General features: G+C 28.9%; 4 protein-coding genes across 4 annotated transcripts in view; 2 read left to right on the plus strand and 2 right to left on the minus strand.

Annotated features, from left to right (window-relative positions):
- The window catches only part of LOC119677131 (probable Dol-P-Man:Man(7)GlcNAc(2)-PP-Dol alpha-1,6-mannosyltransferase), a 45,595-nt gene extending 41,449 nt beyond the window's left edge, over positions 1–4,146 (plus strand). Inside the window, exons 2-8 of the mRNA XM_038088398.1 lie at positions 308–440; positions 552–725; positions 796–949; positions 1,011–1,155; positions 1,264–1,490; positions 2,756–3,001; positions 3,149–4,146. Of these exons, the coding sequence (XP_037944326.1) occupies positions 308–440; positions 552–725; positions 796–949; positions 1,011–1,155; positions 1,264–1,490; positions 2,756–3,001; positions 3,149–4,031 (1,962 nt within the window). The 3' untranslated portion in view covers positions 4,032–4,146. The remainder of the gene's footprint in view (positions 1–307; positions 441–551; positions 726–795; positions 950–1,010; positions 1,156–1,263; positions 1,491–2,755; positions 3,002–3,148) is intronic.
- A 2,814-nt stretch (positions 4,147–6,960) lies between these two features.
- Positions 6,961–7,620, minus strand: LOC119680775 (cytochrome c oxidase subunit 7A, mitochondrial-like). Its single transcript, XM_038093745.1, has 2 exons — positions 7,507–7,620; positions 6,961–7,370 (listed from the first exon to the last, which is right to left on the minus strand). The coding sequence occupies exons 1-2, from the start codon at positions 7,522–7,524 to the stop codon at positions 7,125–7,127; spliced, it is 264 nt and encodes an 87-aa protein (XP_037949673.1). The 5' UTR covers positions 7,525–7,620; the 3' UTR covers positions 6,961–7,124.
- A 1,904-nt stretch (positions 7,621–9,524) lies between these two features.
- Positions 9,525–10,445, plus strand: LOC119684089 (ADP-ribosylation factor-like protein 2). Its single transcript, XM_038098039.1, has 3 exons — positions 9,525–9,758; positions 9,847–10,201; positions 10,263–10,445. Exons 1-3 carry the CDS (start codon positions 9,694–9,696, stop codon positions 10,395–10,397), a joined length of 555 nt encoding a protein of 184 aa, XP_037953967.1. The 5' UTR covers positions 9,525–9,693; the 3' UTR covers positions 10,398–10,445.
- Positions 10,446–10,451: 6 nt separating this feature from the next.
- Positions 10,452–11,465, minus strand: LOC119684090 (uncharacterized protein F21D5.5-like; the record flags this gene model as incomplete). The annotated part of the gene is made up of 2 exons (XM_038098040.1): positions 10,452–10,910; positions 10,970–11,465. Coding segments are annotated over 2 exons (939 nt in total), but the record flags the coding sequence as incomplete, so codon positions are not given.
- Positions 11,466–11,473: the final 8 nt, after the last annotated feature.

Consider the following 11,473-nt stretch of genomic DNA (forward strand, 5'->3'; position numbering starts at 1 on the left):
TTGAAAAAAAATTAATAAAACACACAAATATCTTAAATTTCAATTTTCTAAGATAAAATCAACATTTTTAATGTTGTTTATTCAAAAAAAAAAACTAGAATTTGTTTAAAAAAAAACTGGTATTGTTAATCACAAATTACTTTCAAGTGCTTTAAAATTTTAATATTGAACATATTAAGCATTGTTGCCTTACAAAAACAAATAACAAGTAAATAAAAAGTAAACGAACTTATACATGTATACATAAATAAAAGTTCATATAACAAATATAATTAATATTAATTTATTATTTTGTTTTTATTTTTAGTATGATCATCATGAGTATCCCGGTGTTGTGCCACGTACATTCTTGGGTCCACTGTTTATATCCATTCTATCGACACCATTTGTGCTGCTTTTTGAAGCTCTACGAATCAATAAACTTTGGGCGCAATATGTAGGTAAAACAATAATAAACAACTCTTATTCGTTACATACAACAATAAAATACATAAATTATGTATATGTATATAAGCAGAAAAACAACTTTAAATTACGTTATTTTTCTTTAGTGCGTTTAATTTTGGCTGGTGTTATATCGTATGCTTGGAATGACTTAAGACGAGTTGTATCAAAATTATATGGCATTGAAGTAAGCATTTGGTTCACCATCATCACCATTACACAATTCCACTTTATGTTCTATATGAGTCGCACTTTACCCAATACATTAGCTCTACCCTTAGGTAACTGTAAAATAATTTATTCATTTAAAATATATATAAAATATTTTAATATTTTATTTAAATTGTATAGTTCTCTATGCTTTAACTTATTGGCTTAAAGGTCAAAACAAACATTTCATTATCTGTTCGGGAATTGCGATATTGGTATTTCGTTCTGAACTAGCGATATTTCTTGGTATATTATTGATAATTGATTTAGTACAAAAAAAAATCAAAATAGAAAGGTAATCACGTTTATATTCCAATTTCTTTTATTATTATTCTAATATTTTGTTTATTTTAAAGCATCATTCGAATAATATTACTTGCTGGCATTTTTATATTAACAGTTACTGTATTGGTGGACTCATTCTTCTGGAAACGTTTACTTTGGCCTGAGGGTGAAGTACTATGGTACAATACAATTTTGAATAAAAGTTCTGATTGGGGTGTACGTATATTAGTTTATTTATTCCTTTTAAATATATTTATAATATTAATTTGTAAACTCTTTTAAAAGTTTGTGTAAAATCAAAACGCCTCATTTTTAATCTAATAGACCTCACCATTTTTATGGTATTTTTACTCTGCTTTGCCACGTGCTATGGGAGCTTCACTTTTATTTGTACCTGCTGGTTTATATTTCGAACGTCGAATACGTCCACTTGTGATTGCAGCAATTGGTTTCGTGATTATATATTCCTTCTTGCCTCATAAAGAATTGCGCTTTATTATCTATGTTTTTCCAGTACTGAATTTAGCAGCTGCATGTGCTTGTGATCGTTTGTAAGTATAAAATTCATTTAAACTTATTTATTTCATTAAATTATTATGTATATATAAATATAACTATAAAAAAAATGCATACAATTAATAGTGGAGCATTTATTTAATATATTAATAAACACTGGAAAAATAAGTTTAAGATGCAACATTATTCACTGAAAACAATATCTAAGCAAATTGCTTATATAATATATAATGCATGTATGTTCTGAGATTTAGTATGTAATAAGAATTAGAGATAAGATCCTAACAAAATTTTACATTACATTACATTAATGTAGCCACACATAAAAGAAATATTTAAGATATAATATTCATACACTGAAGGCAATATCTATGCAAAAAACTAGTAATAGTATTTTTCTAATAGTTCATAATGAGCCTTATGTACTAAATATATAATTATTAAAAAACATGTACTTCAAACAATTTACTATATGATCCTACTACTTCCTCCTTCAAACGATCAATCTAATAATTATAACATACTATATAAGCAATATTGCATAATTATACAAGATAGCATTCTATCTCAGCATAATTCCAGATATAACCACAAGTTGAATAGTTATATATCGCTTATATACCCACCTACTCCTCTTGTGTACCTAAACTAAAGTTCTACAATATCGTCCATTTATTTAATTCTTCTTTTATACAAATTAGAACTCCATTGTCTTTTGACTGCTTTCCAATAAGATATAATGTTTCGAACTGAATTTAAAGTGAGAAAACCAATTTTCAACCTGCGTAACTCAATTGCTATGGCTCAAGCAAAAACTATTCCATGATAATAAATTGTCTATCAAAATTAATCTATTTCGTTCAAACAAAATACGTACATTAAAATAAACTAGAGTCAAAGTACCAGTCAATAAGATACAGAAAGGAAATGAGAGTTTCATTTAAAAAAAAAATGTTGAAATTGTTTCTACACCTATTGCTAATTCATATAATATATTATTTTTTATATTTAAGATTATTGTGAGCTAAAGACTGGTTTAGTAAACCTGCACATTTACTACTTAACATAACTACTAATATTAGCTAATTAAGATTTTATTAACCAAGAACAAATGATTTTAACTACTGTTGGGAATCATATTATAAAGCGGTACCAATGGGTGTATATGTTTCTGTTATATTATATCTAAACCAATTTACTAAATATCTCGTTGATAATTTGAAGAGCTTAATAAGACAAAAAACCAAGTCAAATATATATTAATACTAATTTTAAAATAATAACGAAATCTTGTTTGCAGTTGGGTGAACGGTGTTAAATCAATGTGGCACGGTTTGCTTCAATTGTGTGCTGGTGGACACTTGTTACTCAACGTCTTCTTGACTTTATTTCTACTAATTATATCTGGTACAAACTATCCTGGTGGTGTTGCTCTAACACGCCTCCATCGGCTTGAAGCGAACAATACAAATGTCACAGTACACATATCGAATTTAGCTGCACAAAGCGGCGTCTCTCGTTTTATGCAGATTAGAGATGATTGGCAGTAAGTTTGTCATATACCAAAATTCAAGTTATATATTTAATGTAAAGAAACAGTAAAGTTTAGCTTTATAGTGCATAGACTTTATAAATAATTATATGTACTGCTTATTTATACATATATAATATATATATTTAATTATAATTGTAGTTACTGTAAAGATGAGAACCTCAATTATACAATGGATGAAATTTCAGGATTTACACATATGTTGGTTGAAGCAAAAAGTAAAAACAATTTACAGCAGTGGTCTTTACTGCAGGAACATTTCGAGGCATTAGAATTCATAGATTGCTTTAGTAGCATTGGTATACAATATAATTCACTACTGCCGATACGTATCAAAACAAAGCCATGTATAGGTATTTTAAGAAAGAAAAGTGCTTCTAAAAGCAGTACTAAAAAGGTGAAGATACCCGATATCAATATGATTCCTGAAATAATAGACGATGTACAGCCAATAAAAGCCACTTCAAAGAAAAAGAACAAAAAAGGAAATAAAAAACGCAATGACACAAATATAAAACCACCATTAGAAATAATTGAAGAAAATCCTATAGATTTAATGGATAATTTAGATGATACAGATGGTATTGTTACTAGTATTGAAGATACATATTCTATTGAAACCTCTATAAACAATGAAGATACAGAAGAATCATTGCATACAAAGGAAATTAATTTTCAAGAACTTCATAATTTAGCAATGGGTCAAGTAAATAAGAAGACTAGAGCTACAAAATTAAAAATACGAAAGCTTATAGAACAGCATTATCGTTCGAAAGGAAATCAAATAGAAAACGATTCCCTGGAAAAGCAACAAAGCGATAAAGTTAATAAAAGTCATACGACCACTGGTAATCGTCAATCGGTAAAGTCAATAATTAAACAGGAACGTATTAAAGAAATGATTGAAAAAATCTCTACAATGGACTTAACAAAAATGTGCAATTTAGATAAGGTGTCCACTAAAGATTGTCTTAAACAAGTAATTGATAAAATTGATGAAGATAACCTTCAACAAACCAGGTAAAAAATGTTATAAATGTGATCAAAGAAAACAATATAAATATTTATGTGAAAAGACAAAGAAAAAGATTGTTCATTATATAATGTTTTGTATCATTTGTGTACTATGTCATAAAGAATAAACACATTTTTGTAAAAAATAAATTCTGAAAAATTATTGACTAAATACAAAGTAATTAATTCAGACACTCAAAACTTATTTTAAAACACATTAAAAATACAGAATTATAAACAAATATAGAAGTGCTAGGTAGCTGCACCAAAAACACATAACAAAAATTTCTGTATAACATCTTAGTGTTCAATGTACCCTAACTGCAGCGCTACCTTCCTTAATAGCGTCCATCTATTTTTTATTTTCAACTCTACGAACACTTAAACTTAAGCCCCATTGGTTTCTGGCTTCATTCATTTGGGTGGCAAAATTCCTTCACCTGAATTCAAGTTAGGGTTAACGCTGCTACACTCTTCCTCATTCTCACTTCCCTATTTTGTGTTATATATTATATATATCATATATTATTATATATATATATTTTTATATTGCGTAGGTTTTATCAACGATTTTATATGTATGCCTTTTAGACTTGAAGGACACACAACTACATATGCGAATTACCCAAAAAATAGAGATTATTTCTACAAATAATTCGACCATTTGCAAATATAATAATAATAATAATAAAGAGTATTCGTGAAAATTGCCCAACAGCCGGTACTGCGGCCAGAAGAGACCTATTGTACCAGTTTCACTATTGATTAAACAAAGCCCCTTAAAGCTTTGTGAATAAAGTCTAGAACTAAATCTAGAGAAGAGTTCTTAATCTGTTCTGGTGACAGAAATTCCTTATGAAACAGGTTTCTTCTGTGCGTTATTAAAGCTGGACAGTCACAAAGAATGTGCATGGTTGTTTCCTCATCTTCGAGGCATAATCTGCATTCAGAGTTAGCAGATAATTGTAGTTTATGAAGGTGATATTTCAGACCATAATGACCTGTAATGAAACCCGTTATCATCCTTAAATTACATTTTGAGAATTTAAGAATGTTTTTGTAGGAGTAAGGTGTTATCAGTGCTTTGCTTTGTCTGAGTCCTGGAAAGTTTACCCAGTACTCTAGCCGCATATGATTTTCCATTTCCTTGATAATCTGTTTTGTACTAGCCCAGTTTATTCCACAAAAGGGTTGAGGGCCTATAAAAGCAGTTTTTGATGCATTTCTGGCAAGCTCATCAGCTTTTTCATTTCCCAAAACTCCTCTGTGGCCCGGAACCCAGTAAAGGTTTACCTTATTCCGAGCTGCAAGTGATTGCAGAAGATCGTAACACTCAAGGACCTGTTTTGATTTGAAAGTCCAAGAAGAAAGAGCTTTAAGAGCAGCCTGGCTGTCAGAGTAAATAACAATTTTCGAGCCAGAAGGTTTTTTGATTAAATTGGATCTTACGCATAAGTTGATTGCGTAGATTTCAGCTTGGAAGACACTCGGCCATGTGCCCATTGCTTCCGAAATGCTGATTTGCAAATATAGAGGAAAAAAAGAAATACTAGAACAAATACTATTCGAAATAAAACAAATAATTTTCAGTTACTTGTTCCATAATATTTAAATAGTAAGGTCATAAATGTTACGTTCTAATTTATTATATTTAGAAAGCATGTAATTTTCTACATTTTATTGACGCAATATATCTAAGTAAAGACTTTGGCTTTTCTTAAAAAAAATTTCTATATTAATTTTATAAACGGTTAAAATCATAGAATCCTAATATTTAAGAAAATGAATTAAACGTTTAAACGTTTTTTTTTTCATGTAATGTAAGTAAATCGGCTGAGCTGACTGTCTAACATATAGTCTTCTACATCTTTAGCGATAGTAAATGAAAGTCTTTGATGGCTGTTAATGACGGTACACTTAATTTAAAATGTGTTTTCTATCTTAAATAATTATATTCTAAAGGATGGTCTATTCTATCTTGTGTGATAGTTCACTTTAATATCAGGGACGACACTCCGGCCCTCAAAACTAGTTGTTTCCTAAAACATTACTCGCGGTTTTAAGTAAGCTGAATATAAATAGAGATGCTCAGAGTTTCTTTAACAAACCGAACCCTTTTATTTTACGCAAACTTTGTATTGATTTTATATGTGGGACAAAATTCTCTTTGTGCATGCATATATGAGCAATTTCTTTTAAAATCGTACTTATTTCTTAACAAGCTACATATGTGCAAATGTGAACTTATATAAAGTCATAAGTAATACTTTGTTTTTATGCCTTCACGTCTCTTGACTAAGTTTGACTTAAGTGTTTATACAACTGTTAGCTAAAGTAGTGAACTGATTTCTAATATTGTGACTTTGCTAGACCTATTCACAAAATGTTTTTATATCAAATCAAGAAACTTGTGCACACCAACATATAGAACAGCAGGTCTAGATCGAATCAAATTATATAGAAGCGATAGCTATTCTTAATCAATGTTACTAATGTCATGTGTATTTTATTACGAATATCTTAATAGTCTTATTCACTCGTATGTATTGAATGAAGTTCTCTCTTATTGTATATACTATCTTCTAAGTCGTTGTTTATAAAATGCCATGTTTTTTATGTGCTAGATAAATTACAATATGTATTATTTTATAAAATATAACAAAATATAACATCTATCTTCGTTTAAACTTGAACTCAGTAAAAAATTTATTGTTTAACTTTTGTGTGTTAGACGAGTGTAAAGTTGTTTTAAAACAATATTACGTCTTTATGATACTTTAATAGGTGTGTTCGTTAGCAATTTTCACTGTAGTCTGTTGCATCATGTATACATAGTTATGAATGTAATCACTATTTGAATTTAAGTGTTATCATTTTAAAACATTTATTTTATTGAATCCACCAACTTATGAATTCATTGGGAAATTAAAACACAATTGTTTCTTGTTGCTCTTATAATAAACTGTTAAATCTGTTTAAATACATTTTAAAGATAAATTATAGTACAACAAAATATTAAAAGCTACAAACACATCTCAGGAAAGTTACAGGCAGTAGTACTCCCCGCGCACAATAAGCTTTGAAATTTTGGTTTTTATATAATTTATTCTTTTTTGGGCATACTGAGGTCATAGAACAATTTACCCATACCGCCTATTGCTACAAGACAAAGCCCCATGGTGACGCGGTATAAAACTTGATCCATTGCAGAACCCTTCAAGAATACTGGTTTGCCGTCCTTCTTTTGGAAATGATCTTGAATTTTTTTTACTTCAAAATAACCTTTATCAATGTTAGTGCTGGGAGTAGCACGTCGCACTCCAGAAGTAGCGAAATTGCGAACGACTGCCTGAAATAAACATTAAACTTAGAATTCGTTTCTTACGTAATTTTTTCATTTACATGTCACATATTCATATACAAATATGACATGTGCACTCTAATATAATACCAATTTAGAAATAATAAAACCCTTTCAAACTTACTCTCGATAAGTTCAACATTTTGAATGTTTTTTAATATTTGTTCAAAGAATAAATCCAAACTTTGTAAAGCAAACGACTTATCGACCGAATATGATGTGCTTAATCAAATATGGAATTATGACAGTTCATCCAGGCAGTATTGCTTACTGTCTGGAGCCAGAGTAGTATTTTTATGCACGTAAAAAATGACATATTTGTAATATGAAAATTATTACCAATAATTAATTTAGGCCGTGTACGAGTTCAAGTAAATTGATAATAAATTGAGGGAAAAGTATGTTATGTCGGTATGGCAGTGAATGTTGGTATTTATCAGAATTTGGAGTAGAGTAAATTAGATAAAAATTAGCTAAATTAGATGACCCCTTGGTAAACATTTTAAAAGATGTTTAATAAATAAATAAATAAATTAGACATTTGTGCAGTAAATAAATATTTATATAAGTGCAGTGCAAATTCCCTGGAAAATTTCAACCTACTATGCCTCAATTTACTCGAACTCGCACACGGTCTTAGTAATAAATTTCAAAAACTTATTATCATAAACAATCATAATTAAAAATGTTCTTTATAATCTATTTTTATAAGTAACGAAATTTGTTTTATATTATTGTAGATGTTTTGATGTATTGCGAAATTTTAAACAAAAGTAATAATTATATCCGTACATCCGTATATATCCGTATATTATTGTAGATGTTTTGATGTATTGCGAAATTTTAAACAAAAATAATAATTATATCCGTACAGTTTTGTATCATATGGTTAATAAGATAAAATATATATACTCCGTTTAGTGTCTATGGTAACGATTTAATCAAAGATAATGAGATAGGTACAGTGTTATAGCACATTCACACTGTCTCATTTAGGTACTTGAGTTCACATTATAATGAGCTAATTTATGCAGCTGATAGAGCTTTTCTATGTAAAAAAAGCTATTAAAGAATTTATTAAATTTATTTTTAATGAGCTCATTTATATAAAAACTCTTGGTATGATTAATATCCTTATTAACGGTCTTAATGAGCAAAACTACCTAACTGAGATAGGGTGGAAGTCTTTTTAGAATTCTAAATTTCTTGTTATACAGCCTTCGATGTATTGCCAGAAGAACATATTACGATACATGGAAATGGGTTTCAGTTTTCTAAGAAATAAAAAATTGTCAAATAGTTTTCTATTTAGTCGTTCAATGTAAGTTACAAAATTTTAAAAAATTTCTATTACGTTTTAATTTTTTTCTAAATGTAAATAAAAAAGTAATTAATTTCTACAAATATTCTTATTTTTTCATTCTCTTTCATTTTCTCTTTGATGATAAAACTAATTATTATGTCGTATGTTCAGTTATGTTTGTTGCACTATAATTTTTAATTGTATCAGCTTATGTATCCCCTAGTTGCAGTCGTTATTGAGTAGTTATTTATCCATAGACTTTTACTACAAAAATGTTAGATTACTCTAAAAATGTTCGATTGGGCAACAAAATTTGACAGATCGAAAGTAAATTTATATTGAATCCAGATTTAGCAATCGAAAACGTTCTATACGTCTGCCTAACCATATAAAACAGCTGTTAATTTCAGGTCTTGCTACTTTGGTAAAATATCTAGTGTTATAAATTGATCTCTAGTATTACACATTAATCTCGAGTGTTATACAGACTGATCAGTCGAAAATAATAATTTAACAAAAAGCATTTGTTATATAGCATACAACAAAAAAGAACTAGCTAGCTAACTGACTGAAAAATTAGTATGACATGACAAACATATACACCATTATACTTAAAACGTATGAAAAAAACATTTGAAAAAATATTTTCAATATTTTTTTATTTTTGTATATTTATATATAATTACGTTTGAGCGTTTGAGTCTTCTGGTTTCAATGTTGAAATAAAATAATAATTTTGATAGAAGTGTATGAAAAAATATTTAAAATTTAATAAATTATTTCTAGCGTAGCAAGCGTCCAATTTTCATACTTAATGCCAGTTTTACAGCGAATATCCAGAACTGTTGTGCTGCAAAAATATTATTTTAACAAGTATTAAAATTCAAAAAGTAGTATTTTGATAGCCCTAAACAAAACAAGGCGGATGACAAATCTTTTGTAAAATAGCTAAATTCAATAAAATTTAACTATAGTATTTTATAACAAAATTGGTTAAAATTTATCACCATGGGTTTTTTAACAATATTAAAGAAAATGCGGCAAAAAGAGAAAGAAATGCGATTACTTTTATTGTAAGTAAAAGTAAAAAAACAAACATAATGTTTAAATTTAATTTTAATACAAACATTTTTGTTTTTAAATGTTACTTATAAATGTTAGGGGTTTGGATAATGCTGGCAAAACAACTATTTTAAAGCGGTTCAATGGAGAATCAATAGACACTATTTCACCAACTTTAGGTTTTAATATAAAAACACTTGAACATAGAGGATATACACTTAATATGTGGGATGTTGGTGGGCAGAAATCACTCAGGTCTTATTGGCGAAACTATTTTGAATGCACCGATGGGTTAATTTGGGTAGTTGATAGCGCCGATCGTATGCGTTTGCAAGCATGTAAAAATGAATTGGAAGTGTTATTGAACGAGGAACGCTTAGCTGGAGCATCACTTCTTGTCTTAGCGAATAAACAGGATTTGCCTGGATCATTATCCGCGGCAGAAATTAAAGAAGTAATTAATTCCACAGAATAATAAAGATGTATATTAATAATAACTTTTGTAAAACTTTTAGATTTTGGAGCTAGACAACATAACAACACATCATTGGTTGGTAGTTGGTGTTAGCGCTGTGACTGGAGAAAAATTACTTTCTGCGGTGGATTGGTTAATTGGTGATATAGCTAAACGCATATTCACATTAGATTAATTAAGTAGATCCGTAAAAATAATTCGTTTTTTTCATGTATTTATTTTTATTTATTATAAAGTTTAATAAATTACTTTTCTAACAAAAATAATTTATATATTCTTTCATTTTCAGCATCATTAAATTCTGGTTTTAAGTTAACCTTTACAATATCCGTTAATCCTTCGTTCAATGTTGGTGGTTTAAATTTTTTTTTCATCATATTGAAAACCATATCATTAATTTTTGAGTGCGAACTGTCAGTTAATTGTCTAAAGACAATGTTATGTCGTATTTGAGTTAATGAGACATTCATCAAGAAGCAACGACATGGCACGTTTGCATTTTTTGCTAAAGCAATAAATTTTTTCCGTGACTCGACGTCGACATTTGTGTTGTCCACTACACACGATTTGGCTTGTTTAAGTGCATTTTCACACGCTTTCAAACAAGCGGCTGTACTACCCAATGTGTCAGCATTTGCTAAAACATATCCATGTGGAAGTAAATGTTTATGAGAAAAATGACTTTTACCTAAAACAAATATATTTAATTCAGTTACATATAATCAAAGTATATTAAGCATTATTTACCTGATCCAGGTAAACCAACCATTATAATTATTTCACACTTCGCAACACCAATCTTTGTTTCTTCAGGCTCAAACAAAGGTAATATTTTAAACGCTTCCTTGGGTACAAAATCTTGTTTAATCCATTGTTCAGTTTTATGACCAAGAAAATGTTCTTCTGGCGTATAAAATGTTACATTAATATTAGCTGCAAATAATCTATCAGCTAGTGAATGGTCCTTTCTTCTTTTTCCAACTCCAGTACCAGTTTCTGGACGACCGGCGGCATCTCCAACATAAAAACATTTTTCAATAATAATATCTTTGTTTGAGTTTTTATTTTTTTGTAAATATTCCCACATTCCTGGTAATGGCTTCCGGTAGTATCCATCCGAAATTGCAATAAAGACTTGAACCGGCACTCCCAATCTTGTTAATATTTTTTTAATTTTCTGTTTAAAATCGTCCAGATTTGTTTTTCCTTTAGCAATGCCTCCTTGATTTGTAAAGAAACAAATTTTGTAAC

The sequence above is a fragment of the Teleopsis dalmanni genome, chromosome 2, assembly GCF_002237135.1.
Source record: "Teleopsis dalmanni isolate 2A chromosome 2, ASM223713v2, whole genome shotgun sequence".
NCBI lineage: Eukaryota > Metazoa > Arthropoda > Insecta > Diptera > Diopsidae > Teleopsis > Teleopsis dalmanni.